Below are 21,629 nucleotides of genomic sequence, written 5' to 3'. Positions count from 1 at the left end.
TCTGTGTGTATACGTTGTAGTGACCCTTTCTGGGGGGGGGAGCACAAGTTGTTGCATTATGGCTAGAGCCTTATAAACCCTCTTCTCCCATGCACAGAAACATACTGTTGGCCTCAGCTAGAGACCGTGGTTGGCCATATGTCTAAGTAAATACTATAAAGTATGCTTGAAAGTCTCACTCTGCCCTTGGCAGGCTTTTTGTAGAGAACCACTCCAGAATGTTAGAGGTTACTAACATTATAAAAACTGGCCTCCTAATGGTTCTCAACATTGCCTAGATTCTTAATGGTTCCTTCCTTTTGTTCATGACCACCTGAGTGTAGAGATGACACAATAAGATGATGGAGAATGATATTATTCTTTTGATTCCTGGCCTGGTGTTCCTTTTTATTGTAATATTTCATTAATTCTTTGAGAATTTCCCTCATGCATAAACTGTATTTGACCATATTCACCCCCAACTCTTCCCTTAAACTCCTCTCAGATCCTTCCCGTATGCCAACACCACCTTCCAACTTCATGTTCTTTTCATTTCTTTTAAAAATCCACCAAGTCCAATTTATGTTGTTTACATACTCATGCGTATGGGGGCATCCACTGGAGTGAAGTCTACCTAGAAGGTGCCACACCTTTAATGGAAACCGACTCTTTCTTTCCCAGAAGCTACAGATCACCCATAGTTCCTCATCTACGGGAGGGGGATTCATGAATCCCTCCTCCCTCCATTCTGGGGTGTTGATGGGTTCGATCTTGTGGTACAGGAATTGTGTAGTCAATGACAGCTGCTGGGAGGTCCTAAGAGCAGTGGCCTTGCTGTGTCCAGATGACAGCATTCTCCCCTGGTCCTCCCTCACCTCTGGTTCTTACCGTCTTCAGCAGTGGCCGCTGAGTCTTAGGGGAGGCGATGTGAGACAGATGCCCCACTGTGACAGAGCCCGCCACAGACTCTTAGTTTCTGCACGTCGACCCGTTTCCAGTTTCTGTCTTAATTACCATCCGTTGCACAAAGAAACTTCTCTAATGAAGTATTTGAGCTACATCAAGATACAAATTAGAGGACAGTTTGACGCTATGTCCATATATCAAAATAACAGTAAGTTATTGTTATGGTTCTTTGCCACATTTACAGCACCAGGTATGTGTTTCCTTCGGTGGAGTGGCCTTAAATCTAATCAGAAAGGTGTTGGTTACCCCAACACGTGTCTACCACTATTGCACCCATGAACACATCTTGGTACATTGGTCATTATTGTGGCTCACAGGTATTCCAGCTGAGTAAGGCTGCTGATGACATTTCTTCCCCAGCAGATTACAATGCCACTTCTGGTATTATGAAAGCTACTAGTTTGTGGTCCTTCATCAGCAACGTTTCTGAGAGCAGGAGGAAGGTGGGGCACACACATCATTCTTGAGGTGTATTTTCCAGAGGTCCATGAGTTTGTTGAAATAATGTTGTTTTGAAAATGTAATTAAAAAAAGATTAATTTATTTAATGTACACTGGGCTTTTATCTGCATCTATGCCTGTTATGAGGGTGTCAGATCCCCTTGAACTGGAGTTACAGACAGTTGTGAACTACTGTTACAGGAGGCAAGGGGGCTGTGTCCCACCACCCGGCTAGCTTACACCAGAAATAACCACACAGAAATTGTATTAATTAAACACTGCCTGACCTATTAGCTCTATCCTCTTATTGGCTAACTCTCACATCTTGATTCGACTCATTTCTAATAATATGTACATCACCATGAGGTCATGGCTTACCAGGAAATATTCGGCTTGTCTGACCTGGCAGCTTCATGGCGGCTCAGCTCTATCTGCTGCTTTCTTGCTCCAAGGATACAATTCTGTCTTCTTTGCCTATCTAAGTTTTTCCCTATCTGAAGGTCAAGGCAGTTTCTTTATTCAACCAATGAAAGCAACACAAATACAGAAGAACCTCCTACACCAAACTACCATTTATGTCGGTGCTTGGAATTGAACCTGGGTTCTTTGGGAAAACAGTCAGTGCTCTTAACTGCTTAAGCCATCCTTCCAGCCTCTAAAAATATTTTTTTATACCTCAATAATTTTATACAAGTATACAATGTATTTTAACATGCACCCCCAACTTTGTTTCCCCATCCTCCCGAGACTACCCCAACACATCCTCCCCCTCAATTCCATGTCTTCTGTCTTGAGACAATGCACTAAATTCACTTAGTGTTGCCCCCATGTGCATGTGTGTGAAGCCACCCATTAAAGCATGGGCAACCTATCAGCAGGCACAAGTCTGGAGGAAAATGGTTCCCTGTACTCCAGAAGCTGTTAACTATCCCTGTTACTGCTGACCTGAGTAGATGAAGGCTTGGTAGATTAGTTTCCAATCTTAATAAAGTCTTAAGCAACCATCCAGGGTGCTAGACTGGAAGAGACTGCATCATGGAAAATGCAGTGTAATTGCAATTTCAGGATAACTGCTTTGGATAATAGTGCTCCGTACATTTGATTTCCCCAGTCACCTCTGAGAAAGTCAGGAGCTCTATCCTCTTCCTTCCTCTTTATTTCTTTTTTCGTGTGTGTGTGTGTGTGTGTGTGTGTGTGTGTGTGTGTATGTATACCTTCACATGTGTGTGTATGCACGAAGAAACCCAACAAAGCTGATATCAAGAGTTTTCCTTGATAGTTCTCCACCTTAAATTGAGGCAGAGTATCTCCCTTTGAACCCAGAACTGACTCATTCAATCAGTGTAGCTTAGCCAGTCTGCCCGTAGGGATCTAGTCTTGGCCGTGTTGGAATTATAGGCTAACTGCCTTGCTAGCCTGTCGCTTTATCTGCTGAGTCAACCCCCATTGCCTTTTCTATGGTACTGTGGCTGGAACCTAGGATCCCTGCATTCCAGGAGAGTGTTGTACCTCTGAATTCCATCTTGTGTTTTGATATGAGGAAGCTGCAATTCTAGACTTCTGTTTAGTCATCACACAAGACAATACAGGAAACCAAGACTCTCAAATCTGGACTCTTAGCTTTGATGGTTGCTTGTCCTATAGCCTAGAGGCAACCCTGCTGTTGCTCAGAAAGACTGCAACCCAGTCTCTAGGGTCTGCAGAATTCTTTCCTTGGCCTAGGAATTTATGGCTGCCAATCAAGACGGACAACATAGTTAAGGCTGGGAGAGGTCCTCAGGCTCCCTGAGCATGGACTTCTGGTAGCCTCAGAGATTCTTGGCACTTAAGTTATAGGAATTTCTCATGGGTCCCGAGTTTATAGATTCTCATCTTTAGATATGAAACCCCATTTCTTGCAGCACCAAACATAAAATTATTTTTCCTTTGCTCCTAACTGGCTTCACCTGTGGGGCAGTGTCCTTTCATTAGTGATAGCATGTATAGTTAGGAATCTCAAGCTGAAACAAGACTAAGGAGATTTGGAATGAATAATACATGGTGTCCCTTGTCATTGGATGTATGATCAGTCTCAACTGATGAGAAATGCCCTTCTGGGACATTTAAAGGTTAATAGGGACAACTAAGACCACCCCTATCTCCTATCAGGTGCCCTTTGAGGGAGGGCGACTCTCATAAGCAATCTTGGTTGATTCTTCTGTGGTGTGTGTTAACCCCACTGCTTAGATTTCTCACCTCTAAAATATAACTGGTCCGGCCTACCTGCCAGGCTTCTATTTAGCCTAAGGAATAGTGTTTGTCATTATAGCATCGCTAGAGAACACTCACCCAGGATATGAGAATTTTTATCATCAGTTTCCTTTCCTACACAATACATAAACTGTGGCACAGCTCATAAATTGGGTTTGATGTGACTATAATTCAGGTGAATGCTGTAGTTATATCCTGGAATGTTTGATTTTTTTTTTGTAATAGCAGCCACTGATTGGCAACCCTTGAAAATGCTAGGGTAGTAATTGGTCATGCTGTTTGGATTTTATTTCTTTACCAGCAAAAATTCTGTTTCTAGAAGTGATATTTATAGAATGAGCCAGTAATTAATCTACATTGTATTCAGCAAAATTAGATTTTTAAAATGGCTTTGTTGGATGAAAATCTTCCCTGAAGAATTGGCAACATCAGAGATTTTGATAACTGTATCTCATGGTAGATGCTTTGCAATGCAAATGTTTTAATGAGATCAGGAATGTGATTGGATTTTAAATAGAGCCAGGCCATTGTTTCCTTTAGCAAGTCACTTGTACATTTGCTTTGATTATGAAAAACATGTGTTTTAGTCTAAAATAATTTTGATATATTAGAGTAATTTCCTGTTTTATAAGGCATAGTAAGACAGCTTGGGTCACTTTAAGATTTCTTATTAATGTATCTATTTTTCTCTGCAAATAGCCATAGATGTGACAATGAAAATCAATGGCCAGAGTCCTCCATAGATTATTCACAAGGCCCAGAGGTAATATCTGAGGACTAAAGGTAACCGTTTTGCCATTGGTGATGCTAAATACTGGTCAAGGTTAAGCAGGAGCATCAATATCCAGGCCATTCTGGCAAAGTACAAAAGACAATGAATCTGGAATGTCTCTCTCAGTTCTGGATCCATAGCTGAATTGCCGGAGTCACAGTGCTGTGACCTTCAGAGGGCCCGCTCTCTCAGTGGGCATCCCTGTGGACAGCTGGCTCTGCCCAAGTCTGGTGTCAGCTGATAGTTTACGCCTAGAACCATTCTCCTTGACCAAAGAGGAGGCCCTGCTGGCTGCAACCGGCCCCATCAGACACCATTCTATCAGTGCTGGGGATACCCTCCATCAAGGTTTCCCAGTTCATCAGGAATGCTGGGAAAGTCTTGTCCCCAGCCACAGCTGCAGCTTGTGTTCTATTAACCGGATCGTTTGATATGGTGAGTGGGCAAACGGATCCCTTAGATGTGTGGGTGAGAATTCTGAATGTGAGTCCCAGAGTCCCCTTTGCAGAACCTCATAGACAGTATCATCCTTATTCCAAATAAGGAACCTTGGGAGTCGAGTGGTTCCTATACCCAAGGATGAAGAGGTGTGACCCTCCATACTGGGACTTGGTCCAGAGCCGTTCCCTTCAGATTTCAATGAATACCTGAAATAGTCACACGGTGTTCGGTGAGTCTCCAGAACCCAAGAGGAGTGGTAGGAAATCAGAAAGTGACAGGCTATGGATGCGAAGACTCCATACTCAACTCATGGCTCATGTTGGGCTGTTGTAAGCAGAATACCACAGACCAGGTAACTCAAAGAATGGAAATTTATTCCTAATGGTTGTAGATGCCAGGGAAAACAATACTAAATGCTAATATTAAGAATTGGGTGAGGAGGAGGAGGAGGAGGAGGAAAGCAGGGGGATGGGGAGAGGGAGAGCTTTCTCTCTGGGCTTCTGTTTCCTTCTCACTCCATGTGGCCCACTGGTCTATAGGACGGTGTGGCCCACAATCAAGGCATGTGTTACTTCCTTACTCAGGCTGCTTTGGAAACACCTTCACAGACACATCCAGTGGTGTTCTTTTCCTTTTTATTTAAAAATATACATTTGTGTGTGCACACCTGAGTATACGTATATGTACTACACAGCTGCAGAAGAGGGCAGAAGAAGGTATCAGATCTCCTGAAACCAGAGTTACAGTCATTTGGAAGTCACCCGATGTAGGTGCTAGGACCCAAATCTGGGTCCTCCACAAGAACGTTCAGATGCTCTTAGCTGCTGAACCATCTGTCATGTCTCCTAGGTGTTTTTTTTAACAATCTCCTAGGTGCTTCTCAATCAAATAAAGATGAAAATCACAATTAACCATCCTAAATCCTTGCTTGTGTATTGAAGAAGAGGGTTTCAATGGATCCGGGCAGAATGAACACTCACACAGACCCTGCAACCTGCGTTCTTTTTGGCTTCTCCTGGGTGTGTCTCAGGGGGAGGTTGATAGAGACAGGTTTAGGAAGCAGGACTTTACTTGAGCAGGAGCCTAGGCATTCATAAAACCTCTCAGGACTTCGCTTTCTTCATGAGATGAGGGTGGACTCTGGCTTGGGTCAACCGTCCCTTGTAGTGGTTCTTAACCTGTGGGTTGTGACCCAAAAAAGCGCTGCATATCATATCCTGCATGTCAGATATTTATATTACGATTCACAACAGTAGCAAACTTATAGGTATGAAGTAACAATGAAATAATTTTATGGTCGGGGGTCACCACAGCTTGAGGAACTTTATTAAGGGGTCACAGCATTAGGAAGGTTGAGAGCCACTGCGTAGAGGTGAGGCTGTGAAGATGGCTGTGTTAATGGATTACTTTGTGTGACCTGCTTGGTTTCAGTACTATTTATTATCTATGTGGTTGGCCTTCCAGTACTCTGAAACTTCAGCCTTCATTCGCTTAATAGGGCCTGCTGGACAGTTAAGCATCTAAATTGTTAAAATTTCTGTAATTTTAAGCAACAGAATGATTTTTTTTGGGGGGGTTATTTAGAAAGTTCTTATAAGGGTTTAAAAGTAGTCACCAAAAAAATTTTAAAAATATGAACCAGAAATTCCCAAACATTCTGCTTCACAGCGGTCTTAGTATTATATAGTAATTTTCATCCCATAATACCTCAGGCCAAATTATTACTGATAGTTTTAATTATTAAACAGTTTTATGTCAACAACTTACATCTAAGCCACTTTGTAGCCATTTGAAAGAAAATGTATTCTTCCATTTTATGAAGTGTCCCAGGATCCATATACACAGGATTTCCATGTGTGTGTGTGTGTTACTAGTTGATCATCTGATTTCAACATTCATGGAATATTTACCCTTCGATCACAGTAATTGGTTGGAGAGATATGCTACCATCCAAAGTCTGTAAATGAGATCTAATGTTGACACTGAAATTAGTCCAGCCAGCCGTCTGTGTGATATCTGATGGAGTCTATGTCGCTCATGTTTCTCCTGGAAAATGCATGCATGTCACCTGTGGAACCCCATGCCTTCAGTGTGACAGTGACGCTATCATACTTTGACTCGCAGCGTGGGAACTGGGCATAGAAGCATGCATGTGTCGCCCTGGCCGCATGACAGGTTATGAAGCAGGATTTTCTCTTGCCCAAGGGAACACAGCCCTGAGAAAAGACCCAAGCTGCCATGAGTTCTGGGGGAGTATCATCCAGGAAGTTGTTGGTCAAGAAGAGACTCTGCGAATGTTTGTGGTCAGATGGAACAAAGGCAGACCCGTGCAGGATGTCCTCCATGAGTCTGGGTCAGATCTTCAGATTCCCTCCTGGGTGATGTCAATGGCAGATGCGTGTGTCTGGGTGTCAGTCCTACTTAGCAGGGGACGTCTGTCTTCCTGAATTCTAAGAGGACCACTTGTGTCCAGGTTGCTGTTCTCTTCTTCAGTGTCTCTTACCTAGCGGTTGGACTGTTGCTTTTGATTTCTGCAGCCTGACACACCTACCATAAGCATTGCCCTTTCTGTGCCACTCACAGTCCCCACCAATAAAGGATGCTTGTCTTTGATGTTTATTTTCAGAACCTGGGTATGAGCTTATGGAGTGTGCTTATTTCCAAGTCTAAGGAATTTTCATCATCAAACGTGGCAGCATTGCACTTTGACTATTTCACTTTACACTGAACTAGATGCATACGTGATATTAAAAAATTACCTTTAAAATCACATGGTTATTGAAGTCCTATTATTGTTCTTACAGGATGGATTGACTTCCTTCATGAAGTTTCTTCCAAGATAAAAATTCATGTTCTGAATATTTTTAGCCAACCATTTGAATGAGTGATATAAATCAGTGGAAGGAGATAGGGTAATGACATCCAAGACTTACTCTTGCCTAATTGAGGAGCTGCAGGTTGCCAGTCCCTGCTTTAAATGTTTTGAGATTGCATATTAATTTAACTCTCTTTCAAGCTGGGCGGTGGTGGCACACGCCTTTAATTCCAGCACTTGGGAGGCAGAGGCAGGCAGATCTCTGTGAGTTCGAGGCCAGCCTGGTCTACAAGAGCTAGTTCCAGGACAGGCTCCAAAAGCCACAGGAAACCATGTCTTGAAAAACAAAAACAAAAACAAAAAATTAACTCTCCTTCTCTCTGTGTACACATGACTGTGTGTGTGTAGATGTATGGAATGAATGAGACTTTTATGTCAGCCCCAGGGATGAGAAGTTTTGTGAACCACATACTCTAACATTTCTCAATCCAATGCTATGTCAATTTTTTCACTTAATTTTATGAATATGAGTGTTTTGCTACATTTATGTCTGTGCATCATGTGTTTGCCTAGTGCTCTTGGATTCCAGCAGAGGATGTTGGATCCCCTGGAACTGGTGTTACAGATGATTGTGAGCCAACATATAGGTGCTGGGAGGTGAACCTGGGTCCTCTGGAAAATCAGCAAGGGCTCTTATCTCAGAGTCAATTCTCCAGGCCCTGTTGCTTGCTAATTTTAACATCTTCTTATGTTAATTTTAGTAGATGGTAAATCTCTATTGTTTCTCTTCTGCTGTGTTTGTTCAGTTGACCTCCCCATTGCTACTGCCGCATGTTTTAGTGATCACAAACATTTCCCGCATATGGTAGGGATGTCTCTATTTGTCAAATTACCTTGGCAGTGCTTTCGTCTCTTGTGTGGATTTTGGAACAACTTGACAAATTAGGAAAGAAGATAGCAAGTGGGATTTGGGGTGGTATTGTATTGTTTTTGCCTTGATTAGAATTCTCATCCCATCGCCAGTTGAGCAGCCATGGCAACTTGCTCTACTCAGTCTGAAAGCCTCGGATATAAAACACAGACAATGGTATCTGCCTCATTGGGCTGCAGTGAAGATTAAATGGGCACATGCAGGGAAGGCATTGAAATTGGTGCCAAGCATAATGTAAGCATTCAGAAACCTTAGCTATTAATATTCTTTGGTAGAAGGCTTCTCATTAAGGAATCAGGACAGTTAATCAAGTCAGTTAATTAAAGAAACTAAGCAGACGATCATGAACTTTGCAGATAGACTTTAAGCCAGTATTTATCTTAAAAGGCATGGGTGTGTTTTTTGTGTAGCAGAGGAAGGGATTATGTTGACCCCTTGCCCACAATTCCGCATGCTGCTGGTACTGGGTTTCATCGTAATGTTTTTCCTGGTGTAGTTTGCAGTTTCATGTCGTGATCGCATTGTAAGTGTTGGTGTGTGCACATAAGTGTTCGTGATTTCCTGTGCTCCACACTGTGAAAGCTGTCACTCCATCACTCCTAGTGGATTTTTATGTTAATTTCTTGACTTATAAAATCAAGGAAATGTTGATGGACACACGGAACACTGATAAGGGAGGCCTTGATCACACAAGAGAAACTCGTTCATCTTAAGATGTTAGAATGTCAGATTTTCTGACTTTTCTGTAGATTGGTTTGTAGATTTATCTAGTTCCATTCTGTCCTCTTTCCTAAGTCATCAGGAAGGCCCCTGGGAGGCTTTACATCATCGCTTCCCGTCTTCTCTGTGCTCAGGGCTGTATTTCCCATCTCTGTGTGACTTCTCGCTCTCCAGTCCCAGCCCCTATCTCTGAGACTGTGGTTAGTGCAGTGTCCTCTTCTGCTGACTCCTCTGGTCCCAAACTCTCTTGTTTTGAAGCTTGAGGATCTCTTTCTCCCTAACATGCCTTCCAAACTCACCCCCAAATTGAAGCCTCTTTGATTTGATTTTAAAAACACATTTGAAAACCAAGATGGATCTGACCACCAATCTTTTATCATAAAAATGGCGAACAGTGAACATTTCCACCAATTAGGTTTTATTTTATGGACATCTATATTGTTTTCAGAGCCAAAGCAAGTCACAGTACTGCAATCTTTGTCCACTGACGATTTTTGCAGGCTCAGTTAGCAAGCATTAGGAAATCAGATTGGTGTCATCAACATTCTCAAAGCCGTGCAGAAGAGGCTCTGGGCTCGGAAATGAGTTCGCCGAGAGCCCTTTGATTCCATATGGCTGTGTTTTACTGTTGATTTTCCCAGTGGGATCTTCTAACCTTCTAATTTTATGCCTTAATTGCAAGTGCTAACTATTTGCCTTTTAAAAGAGATGATTTGGATGATCAGCCTCGTAGATTGTCTCCGAGACTCTGGGCGTCGGCTGCACGCTTCAGCAGATATTCTTTGGCAGGTGCCATCTCTTCTGATGTGAGCATTAGCTGGTCAGGGCTGAGGCACCTTCCCTGTGCCTCGGAAGACAGCGCCTGGAGAGCAGATGGGACATTTTCTCTTCTGCCTCTGTGGGGGGCCATCCCGTGTTCACAGGTCTGCAAAGTCAAGGTGACAATATTTTGCTGCCTTGTCCTCTTACTTCCTGATTGGACTCTTAGCCTGCAGACTCCTCTGTTGGTGGTCACACGTTTCTCCATCATGCTGTCTCCATAGCACATGATCATTTCAAGCTGGAATTTTCTGGATGAGATCTTCTACTTTGAGCCCCATTTTAATATACTTTTGCTAAATTTTCTCTTTCTTCTGCCTTGGAAAGGTTCAAAGTGCACTCCCCTCAGCACCCCCTCCACGATCCAATATCAGATTTCTTTCCTGTCAGTTGGCAAGATGGCTGACCTGATCATGCCTGCATCTGGGCATCTCTGGCCTTCATTGATTTCAAAACAGTTGTTGCTGGAGGTCCAGGGTCTGATCCTTTAGTGGCTTGCCATTTTGTTCAGCGAAGCTGCCCGTCTGTAGGAGGCCTGATGCACCTAGAAGGCCCATCGGCAGGTAAATGAGGTTAGACAATGCGGAGACTTTCACCTTGTCTAACAGAGCCACCCTTCTGGTCATGGCCCTGGGGGCAGACAGGTCTACAAATTAGAACAGATGTTTCCATTTCAGATCAGAGCCTTCCCCTCCCCCATGAAAAGAAAGCAGAGGGAAATCTGCATGCCAGCAGAGAAGAAAACCCAGCAATGTCCTCGCACCAGCCAGGCTCACGGCACACTTGTCACAGAGCCTAAAAGCCTTTTCCAAGGTGACCCTGGGCTCTGCACTTGTTTCTAGTCTCGTGACACCATAGGCTTCTCACAGCTTTCCTCATGGCTCCTGGCTACTAGCAGGTGTGAAAAAAACACTCTCACCAGTGGGAAATGCTCTGAGTGGAGAATGGCCCCAAGTCCTAATAAATGAAATGCAATCTCTACTTCATAAATAATTATTCGTTGAATGCCTCCTGCATACTTGCTTTTCCCAGCTCCTCATGGCAGCACATTAGCGTCACTCGTTATCTCTGTGTAAGAAGTAAATGAACCAGGTGCCGCTGAGATGGCTCAGCAGGTAAAGACACTTGCCACGCAGCGCGTGCAACCTCAGCTTGATCCCTGGAATAAAGGTCGGACTGAGTCAGCACTGAGTCCACTGAGTTGCCCTTCGACCTCCAAATACATGCCGTGACAGTTGCATTTACACATATGCATCAAGCATTTACATGATGATAATAATAACAACAGCAATAACAATAAGATGATGATGATAATTTTAAAAATGAACCAGAAGATTTAGATGTCTGGGGTCCCTTGCGAGAATGAAAGGCTTTCTTCAAAGTCTTAGTCTGACCTGAATTTCTACCCAGTTAGGGTATTCCATTTCCTTTCCACAGCTTCAAGGACAAAGGCCAACACGTCGGAGGGATAGAGGACAGAGGTGCAGGTTGTGTTTAGCTGACCCCCTCTCCCTGGAGTTTCTTATGGGTCCTGTGCACGAGGAGTCTCCATGAAGTGTGCCTGCCACTCTTGTTTAAGAGAAGAGTGGGGGAGGAGCCTTGAGTTACTTGTGAGAAAGGCAGGGAGAGTCCTTGTCAAACCCACAGCCTCTTCAGGCAGGGGAATTTGGACACAGCCTCTTCAGGCAGGGGGATTTGGAAGCAGGAAATTCAGAATAGAGGTTCAGGTAGGTGCTCCTGATGATCGGGCCAGTTGCCAAGAACAGACGCTCCGTCTCAGGTTGCCTTCTGACTGTGTAGATGGTAGAGGAGATAGTTCCTTAAATGGCTGAAAAGGACAGACACAAACTGTGCTCTGCTCCTTTGCTAGTGGCTAAGGCCCTTGTAAGGGGCGGGGCAGGGCTTCACGGGTGTGGGCAATTTAAGCCCAGAATCTGTGAAGATTCTGCAGATGTGGTCTTCTCAGGATAAGGGCACCCTCTCTCACACTACTGTCAGGCCCCCAAAGCCCTTCCATTCTTGGTCCTCTTTGCAATGGGGTTTTATTCTGGGGCACTCTGCTCCCTCCTTTTATATGAGAATTAGTTCCATGTGCGTAAGTTCTTTGACCTCGTACGTTTCTCTGAACATGTTTCTGAAACTTGGGAATTACATGGCTCAGAGTGACTACTTTCTCCCAGAAGTCACATATGCCTGAGGACCGCTTGGTTGAGGATAGCTTTTATATTGCCTCTCTGGTTTCCTACTCCATCAGCTTTATTTCCCGGGACTGGTCAGCAGCACCTCACGTTCCACGTGAGTTTCAACAAACTGAGGAAGGGCCCTCTGGGCGGGAGCGTTCTTGCTGAACTGAGTGTGCTCCCAAGTTCTTAAAAGGATGATGGGCTTCCCAGGACTTAGGGTAGACCAGTTCTCCCTCTTCCATTGTGTCCTGAGCATCTTCTCCTGACTCTGTGATAAGGTAGTGTTTGACCCCTCAAGCTGCTCAGATGGCTCTAATACAGGCAACCAGTGCCAAGTCTAGGCATCATTGCCCAGCAATTACATGACTTGCTTTTTAGTGTCCCCAAGGCGATGTCACAGTCACCTTCCAAAGTCACCTATCAGCTTGATGAGAGAAAGAGGCCATGCAGAATAAGGAAAAAGGATGGGTTTGGAAACCACCCACTCTTGGGTTCAGGCAACAGTGGCGGTGCTTTCTGACCTGAGCTCCAGATGGAGAAAGGAAGACCATGTTTCGAGATGCTTTTAGGAGCAAGTGAGCAAGTGCTGTGGACTCCCGGTGCATGCTCACTTCCACCCTTGCTCCTGTTTCTCCTCCAAACTGATGCTCTCCTGACCTCCGACCTCTCTCACTGACCCTTCCCAGCCTGCACACTCTTCCTAGTTACCTCATGTTCTTGTGATTGCAGAAGAGCCAACTCATTTCTTTCTACTGACCATCAGGCCTATGTTTACAGCCACTTCAGGGCCTTGCCTCGTGCTGCCCCCAGATTCCTAAATAGCTTTCTGTGCTGAACCATGTTTAATCTGTGAGCCTCTTTCTGCTGACTACACAACCCACTGGTATGGATCTATGGATCTGTCCTTGAGATGTCCTGTTACTTCTTCCCCCATGACTACAGTGGCTCCAAGTCTTCCTGGTCTCCTCAGGTAGACCCCTTGAATACATCTATTCGTTGCAGACCAAGGGTAGTTGCCTAAGGTATGGGTCTCACGTGCCATATCCCTGCTTACTGAGTTGCCTTCCGAGACAAACATGTTCTTCCAGTATTCCTCCCACCGTGCTGCGCCCTCCTCGACTTTTATTGGCTCAGAAATGCTGTTGTTCCCCACTTTTCAAACCAGTGCCCAACAAAATGAGAATCCTGACTTTGTACTATGTTAACCATAGAATTCTGCTACGAGGCTTAGAATATCCTTTCTTCAAATAGGGGTTTGTTTAGCGTTATGATGGCTACATCTCAAACTGCTTAGATCAAGAAAGAGCTCTCAGAACAAAATGGGTGTTTTGAGCTGGGTTTAGTAGTTCTTGCCTTTGAGGCCAGCCTTGTCTACATTGTGAATCCTAAGCTAGCCAGGACTACGTAGTGAAAACCTGTCTCAAATATATATGTATATATTTATTAATTGCTATTGTATGTGTGTATGTTTGAGTAATATGAGTGCATGTGAGTGAGGGGCGTACGTGTGTATATGAGTGCAAGTGTGTGTGTGTGTGTGTGTGTGTGTGTATGTGTATGTAAGAGGGAAGCACATGTGTGGAGGTAGAGGTCAACTTTCAGGAATTAGATGTTCCATTCCTTCACTGTTGGTCACTGTTGGTTCCAGGGACCGAACTCACGCCATCAGGCTTCTGCAGCAAGTATCTTTACCCTCTGAGCCATCTTCCCATCCCCATTTCTTGTTTTTTTAAATTTTCGCCTTGCAATCCAGCAATCTTCCTGAAGTTCCATAATCTCATAATTTATCTGCATGCATAATTGTGTAGACGGTGAACTGAAAAATGCCAACTGCCCAGGTAGATCTTGGAATCATTTCTGAGTGGATTGAGAGTTTCTAATATAGAAATAAAGAAATATCAAGGCATGGGGCCCTGTGTTGTAGTAAGATGTGGACTTCTTGGTTGAGCGGCTGAAGGTGCCTGGTAGTGAAGTACAGATTTGTTCTCCTGTTCTTCTAGTGGGAAGTGCTTGGGACCCGGCATTAGAATATAGTCGAGATCTTTACTGAAGGAAGAAGGAAGAATTTTTTTTCAAGACCAAAAGTACTGTGACAGGTGGACCCTGACCTTGATCGGCTGCCTGTCTGACAGCTGCAGTCAAAGCCATTCCAATGTGCCGCACAGACATGCACTGGGAAGCGAATGGAGCAAGACCTCCCTCTTCCTGCCCTCCTGGGGGTGCTGAGCTCCAGGACACTTCCTTCTCCAGGACACTTCCTTCTCTTGCCCAAGGTCACGATCCATGAGAGTAGAATCCAGACTTTCTCTGACATCCTCCTAATAGCTCCAAACTCCAGAAGTTAGAGTCAGGGTCCCATCCTAGCTGGAAGGTGTAGACCGTCCTTTCTGACCATTTCTGTACTGCATGGTCCTTCCCATCCCAACTCCTCAGCTGGCCTCTGAGGACAGAGATGTGTTTGATTCTCTAAGTGGAGAGTGGTATCCTTTCCAACAAAACCCCCTTGCTCCACTCATGCCTTCTCAGGCAGTGACTGTACACTGCGCTAGCTCACCTTACTGCCTGGCTCCAGGATGGTATACACTCCCTGTTTTTATAGTAGATAAAACTATAGTAGAGTATTATTCAGCCCCTCCACCAACATGGTCGTGGGATTACTTAAGGCTCCATTTTACACACTGTGCACCTCAAAGCAGATTCTTACACTCAGAGTCTCTCACTCAATCTCTCAACAGCTGCCGGGTGCCAAGCACTGGGACTGGGGACATTGAAGTGAACAAAACAGACAGGAAAAGACCTGACCTCATAGGTAACATTGTAATAGAAGACAGAAAGTAAATAAACTGTTTTTTTTTTTGTATGTAGAAGATGCCAGATGTTTTGGGAAAGATAAAAGAGGAGAGGAGGAGGCTCTGTGACAAGGGGTGGAGACTGCACTATTAATGAGGATGCCTGGGAACATCCTTATCAGAAGATAGTAACTGATGGAGACTCCTAGGAAGCTCAGAGCGGTCACCAGAATCAAGACTTTCTGGGTCGAGGGCTAACCGATTATAAAGGATCGGAGGCAGGGGAATGCCTGGAGAACTGAAGAAACCATACTCAGTGTCCCTGGAGATGATGGAGGAAGGGAGGGGTAGATGAAGAAGCCCAGGAGCTGGAGGCAGGATATATAGGCTGGTGAGAGTCCGTGAAGACTTTGGCTTCTATTAGTCATTCATTTAGCATCAAGAAACATCGGCTGTGAAAGAACAAATGTGCCGACCTTCGAGACAAGGTGGCCATGCACACTGGATGACAGGTGGGACCTGCCTGGGTTACTAGGAGTGAGCTCTGCAGGGAGATCGGATGGTTGTCTGTGCTTTTAGCATCAATTGCTAGACATAAAGCAGTTTCAGGCACACAGTAAGCCATTAATCAATATCCACGGAGTCATCCCCTTACTGTGCCTTTTTCCTAAGCATGCATTTGAGCGCTCTAGAGATGGCTCAGGGGGAGAAGTACTTGCCACACCAGCGAAATAATCTGTTTGGATTCCAGCCTCTCAGTCTATACCTACCAGGTGACTGGAGCCTGTGACCCCAGCTCTGAGAGGCCACAAATGCCTGGATCACTGGAGATTTCTGGCCAGCTAGTTCAGCCCAAACTGGTAAGCGTATGGAATCAGTGGAAGAGCTTGTCTCAAAGCAGAAAATGAAGAATAACGGAGGAGGGTACCTGACATTGACCTTTGGCCTCTACACACATGTTCACACACATGCCCTTACACTCACATGTGCACATGAGCCTGCACAAACATAGCCCACATGTGTAAACAGACACAGACACACAGAAACAAGGCATTTGAGGTGGTATTCGTGATCTGAGTTTAATTTCTATTAATTTTTGCTGTCTGAAGAAATGGAATACTAGCCCTTTGCTTGATCCAAAGGGACTTTGGGACATAATAATTTGATGTCACATCTCTGGAAGTGAATTGCAGGGATTATTCTTGGCTGGGCAACAGGTGTGGCATTGTGCTGGTGTTTGTTGGCGGTCGTGGTGGCTTTTCTCCTCAACCCTTTTGCATCCCAGCAGTGCCACAGATTCAGGGTCCTAGGTTGTAAGAATGAGGCAGCTCCACGGTGGTGTTCTTCTGAAGCTCTGTGTGGCCATGAGGGGGGTGTGGTGGGCATCAACCACACCCAGTGGCCATGTGTCACAGAAAGGACGGGCACATTCACCTTAAGGTTCTTGACTGAACTTGAACTTGAGGCTGTTGACTGAGCAGTGTCTGATGTCTCTTTGAGGAGCCTGGGTCCCTCTGAGGGCGAGAGGTCTCAGCAGTTGGCTGTGACAATGGTGCAGAGAGTCTCTCTGTTCCCAGAGGACAGTACTCACCTCAGTGACACGGATTCAGTAGCTTGATGGCAGCTTCAGCGTCTGGAATTAATTTCTGCATTGATTCCTTCTGATTTAAATGTAGTCCTGCCTTTTTTCTTTTTTTGGTGCATGTATCCAATTTTTCCTTTGTGACGAGGTCATCCTCGGATGATTTAAACGCTGATTTCAGAGACACGGTTGTAACTGTCCCCTTTGTTCTGGCTAATTAAATTCTTCCTTCCCCCTGTCAACTAATTCTTGAGGTGACACTCATTCCACTGGGCCCTCCTAAAAATAAACTAGAAGCGAGCCAGCATTGTGACTAAACATGCAGCTCCCACCCCCAATCACATTCTGTCCAAATATCAATCAATCCATCCACATTTATTTCTTTCAACATTTTAAAAAAGCCTCGTTGTCTCTCTTGATGTGCTGGAAATAGAGCGGTAAGTAGGGCGCTTAAAAGCTCCTCATTCGCGGAGCTCACTTTATTTTATTTTATTTTATTTTTGTGGGACAGAGGGAAATGGATTCTTTTAGATTTCATAGTGAGGGAAGTCCTCACCTAGGGAGAGAACTGAATATAGCGGAGTAGGGAGCCATTGCAGAGCCTGGGAGAGAGACTACAGCCAGTGTACCAGCAGGTGCCTTGGCCCCAAGCTGGGAGGTTTCATATGGCCCAGAGACCTGAAGTCCACAAAGAAGGGACAATAAAGAGCAGGAGGGGGCAAACTCTGAAGGTGGCAAGGGGCCAGATGTGGGAGGGCTACATCTTCTTGGAATGGTGTGTGGGTTTTACTTTGTGCCTATAGATTATAAATATTTAAAATTATTGACGGTATTGCTATTCTCTTCGGAGGCTAACCCATCAACTCTTCGAGATTCCGAGCAGTAATCACTGAGTGCTATTGCAGCGCCAATGTGGTATTTTTAGAGCTTCATCTGATTCAGTCCCTCAGCCTCTTCCATCCCTGAAGGAGTCTGCTGGAAATTGTGTGATGAGCAGAATTAGCCTAAGGAGAGTCATTTTTGCCGTGCGGAATTGCGGCCACCCATGCTTGTTGTATGAACTCATTTGAGCAGGAGAACTGAGAGCCCCCTTTCCCTGCCATTGATTCGGTAGCGGATTCTCTTCTGCAATCAGCTCTGAGAAGCTGGGGGTGTAGCTGCTGTGGTTGGATTTTCCTTTATCATGGGAGTAAGCTGGAACTGAGCACCCCAGAGACAGAGCCCCGACTCTGGTGCCAACTCCAGAGGAGCAGGAGGTTCCATAGTGCGTTTTCAAGTACCCGCAAGCAGCCCTTCAGAGGTCAGCAGTGAAGGACTCAGAGAGCGACATGGACACTAAGGGGAGACATAGAACTGCCTCTTCTAACTTCTCATCTCCTGAGACCCGGTTTCTCTGTGATGAACCTGCAGAGTGATGAGACCAAAAATTCCACCAAGCTCAGTTGACGTTCCCATGATGCTCTCTTCTAGCAGAGACTATCATAGAAATAGACAGCCCTGCAAACCATTAATTGAATAACACTATCTTAAAGATCTACTCCAAAGATCAGGTAGGAAGTTGTGAGATATAGGTAAGCCAGAAATTGGGCAACCATTTCTTATTCAGAATTTTTACAAAGGTTTAGGATATAAAGAAGATTCCAATTTAGATCTACAAAGACATTTGTCATGACTGGAAGCTGATGGGAAAGCCCTTTATAAGGGGTCTTATTTTAAATATTTTTATCTAAAAAGATTCTACTCAATGATGTGTTTCTGAAATCCGTGTGGTTTAGGGTTTAGGATTGGGGTAGGCTGTTCCTTATCATGTTTCTCCTGCTGAGCTGTCCTGATGAGATGACCCAGGGAAGCAAAGGATTGTGCACTCACAAACAATAGCGTTAAGAGAGAAGAGCTATAAGCCAGGGAGCGAATTTCCTACCAGCAACACCACATTCCTTGTGAGGGAATAACTGACCCATTTATGGTCTCCTTTCAGTTTGTTACAGATCCATGTGCCAGCAACCCTTGTCACCATGGTAACTGTAGCAGCAGCAGCAGCAGCAGCAGCAGCAGCAGCAGCAGCAGCAACGGCTACTTCTGCATTTGCAATGATGGCTATGAAGGTCTTAACTGTGAACAGCCACTTCCCAGTATTCCAGCCTCTGGTTGGACAGAGTCCATGGCACCCAGACAGCTTCAGCCTGTTCCCGCCACCCAGGAGCCTGACATAATCCTGCCCCGTGCTCAGGCAACCGTGACACTGCCAACCTGGCAGCCAAAAACAGGGCAGAAAGTTGTCGAAATGAAATGGGATCAAGTAGAGGTAAGAATATTGTACGGCACGTGTTTTTCACAGGAGAAACCAGAAATGTCAAAACAATTCCAGCGGTTTTAATGTAAGCAATAAAAATAGAAGACCTTTAAGTTTGTCACCGAGCAAATCATATCTGCAACCTTACATCCGTCTTTACTTGTATACATGACTTTTTCAGCACTGGGGGTTGAACTTAGAACTTTACAGATGCCAGGCAAATACTCCAGCACCAATCCACTCTAGCGCTGACCCACCCCCACTGCCCTTCCTTATTTTAGACAAGGCCAAGGTTGCTCAGGCTGACCTCCAACTTGCTATACTGCTCAAGTGGGCACGTGACCCCCAAGTCCAGATTATATGATGATTTGTGTGAGCTAAAAACGATTCAGTAAAAATTAAAAATAAATTATTTCCTGGGATGATCTCTATGTTCAGTTAATTCTGTGCATTAATTTTGTAACTGGGGGGCTAGTTCAATGTGGGGGTCACACAAGGCTGCCATGTCGCAGGATCACACACTGCTGACCCAACTGCCGTGAATCCACGAGTGTTATGGTCCTGTCATGTCTCAGAGACACTATTTCATTCTTGTCCTACCCAGTCACTGGCTTTGACCATCTTTTCGCCTCCTCCTCTTTAGAGGTCTTAGGACAGAGTCCGGTCCAGCCTGGAAGTCACCATATGGCCTAGACTGGCCTTAGACTTGTGTGGTCATCCTCAACCTCGCAAGTGCTGGGATTGCAGGCTTACACCGTCACATCCTGCAATTCACTTAAAAGTGTTGTCATTAACATAGCTAATTGTACATAATAATGAGTTTGTTATGGTATTTTCATATATCTACATAATGTATTTTGGTCATATTCACCCCCATTACTCTCCCTTGGTCCCTCCTGTAATTAATGTCCTTCATCATCCCAAGTATCCCCCGTCTACTAGCATGCCTTTTTTTACACGTGACCCAGTCAGTTTCATCACGGTTCCTACAAGAGGACTGCTGGGAGTTTGTTTATAGGAGCATGGGTGCCATATCAGTGGTTACACCACTGAGGAAAATGCCTCCCCCCACTCCCTTCCGTCTTTAATTGTGTGTAGATCTTCAGGTGCACTGGACCCCACGAGCCCCTCCCCAGCCCACGATAGGATGCTGATGGACCCGAGCCTGTGCGGGTCTTGTATATGTAATCGCTGCTCCTATGAGTTCAAATGTGCCGCAGCCATGTTGTACCTGAAGGTCAGCATTCCCTTCACCCCTTCCTCTGACTTCTACATTCTTTCTGTTCCCTGGGCCTTTCAGAGGGGGGAAAAGTAGATGCTTTCTATTTGGTCCAGCGTCCAACAGTACTTATTCTCGACACTTTGACCAACTCGGAATCTCTGCAGTCACGTCTGACCGCCCATGTGAACTGGTAACACACAACAGTGTGACTTAAAAATGTAGGTGTAAGGGCTGGAAAGGTGCTTCAGCAGTTGAGAATGCTTGCTGCCCTCCAGAAGACCTCTCTCTGCAAAGCTACGTGCCAGAAAGTCAAAAGGTACCACTTTTCCCTCAAGTCTCCAGGGGTCTAGTTGTCCCCTTCACCGCCCGGTGACAGTGTCATTGCTGAGCAAAGCAGAAGAGACACGGGACACAGCTTGCAGATTTTACTTAATGTTATTATCACATACCGTGGCTCCTCCCAGGTAACGGGTCTTCTCTCTTCCAGGTGGTCCCTGATGTTGCCTGCGGGAATGCCAGCTCCAATAATTCTGCAGGTGGCCGCCTCGTGTCTTTTGATGTGCCGCAGAACACCTCTGTAAAGTAAGAACCTCCTTGATTCAAACCCGTTAAGAGCAATGCTATAGGCACAGTGTGCCGGCAGGTGTCGACCATGCATCTGGTGTGCCACTGACCAATCCAGGGGGAGTCATGAATGAATCCCACATAGGAATCTGGCCTACGCCACTCAGAAAGCAAGAATAAGGAGGATCATTGTGGGAGGGTTAGGGTCTGGTCAGCTGCTCAGGCGCAGTGGGAAATGGGATCGAGCAAATCGGAGCTGACAGAGGAAACCCAGCAGCCTTAGGAAAGTGTTGGAGTTTGTTATCTCACCTCCCAGACGACTTTTGCTTCTCAAAATTTTAATGGACCATTAGATTCAATTGTGTAATTTACTCCGAATCAAAAAAAAAAAAAAAACCAAAACCAAAAACCAAAAAAACCCTACGTATTAGAACTTTCTCTTTCAAGACAAGCGACATAGGGAAAGTGTTTGGTTCTATACTTGAATTGTTGAGTGACAGACTGCCCATTGTCTCCTGGGAGACAGAAAAGAGACAAAGGAAAGCAGCTGTGGCTGAGAAGCCACTTGATGTGTACGGGTGATTTACATAGGACCCAGGGAGGCTGGCATCTGCCCAGGGGCACACAGGTGGGAGTCCAAAGGAGCCATCCTGAGAATGCTTCAGGCACACTGACCAGCTGCCCTTCTTTGCTGCCACTAACTGACGCCCCTCCAACTCTAGCCTCCTCTCCCCTCAGTTCCCAGGGGACTTTAGAAGGCAAGAGCCATACAACTTTGACCAGCTGGTTCTGTGCACTGGCTCTCTCCATTGTGTGTATTGGCTCACTATCCACCTCGCCCGTGGGTCCCGACCAACTTTGC

At 45.2% G+C, this 21,629-nt stretch overlaps 1 protein-coding gene across 1 annotated transcript in view; it reads left to right on the top strand.

The window, feature by feature from the left end:
- The window catches only part of Dner (delta/notch like EGF repeat containing), a 297,016-nt gene that overhangs the window by 93,517 nt on the left and 181,870 nt on the right, over window positions 1-21,629 (top strand). The window contains exons 2-3 of the mRNA XM_048459360.3: window positions 18,667-18,993; window positions 20,691-20,785. Of these exons, the coding sequence (XP_048315317.3) occupies window positions 18,667-18,993; window positions 20,691-20,785 (422 nt within the window). The remainder of the gene's footprint in view (window positions 1-18,666; window positions 18,994-20,690; window positions 20,786-21,629) is intronic.

Source organism: Myodes glareolus, chromosome 1 (genome assembly GCF_982192425.1).
Source record: "Myodes glareolus chromosome 1, mMyoGla1.1, whole genome shotgun sequence".
Taxonomy (NCBI): domain Eukaryota; kingdom Metazoa; phylum Chordata; class Mammalia; order Rodentia; family Cricetidae; genus Myodes; species Myodes glareolus.
Note: the sequence above shows the minus strand (reverse complement) of the source record. Positions and strands in the feature narration are given on the sequence as shown.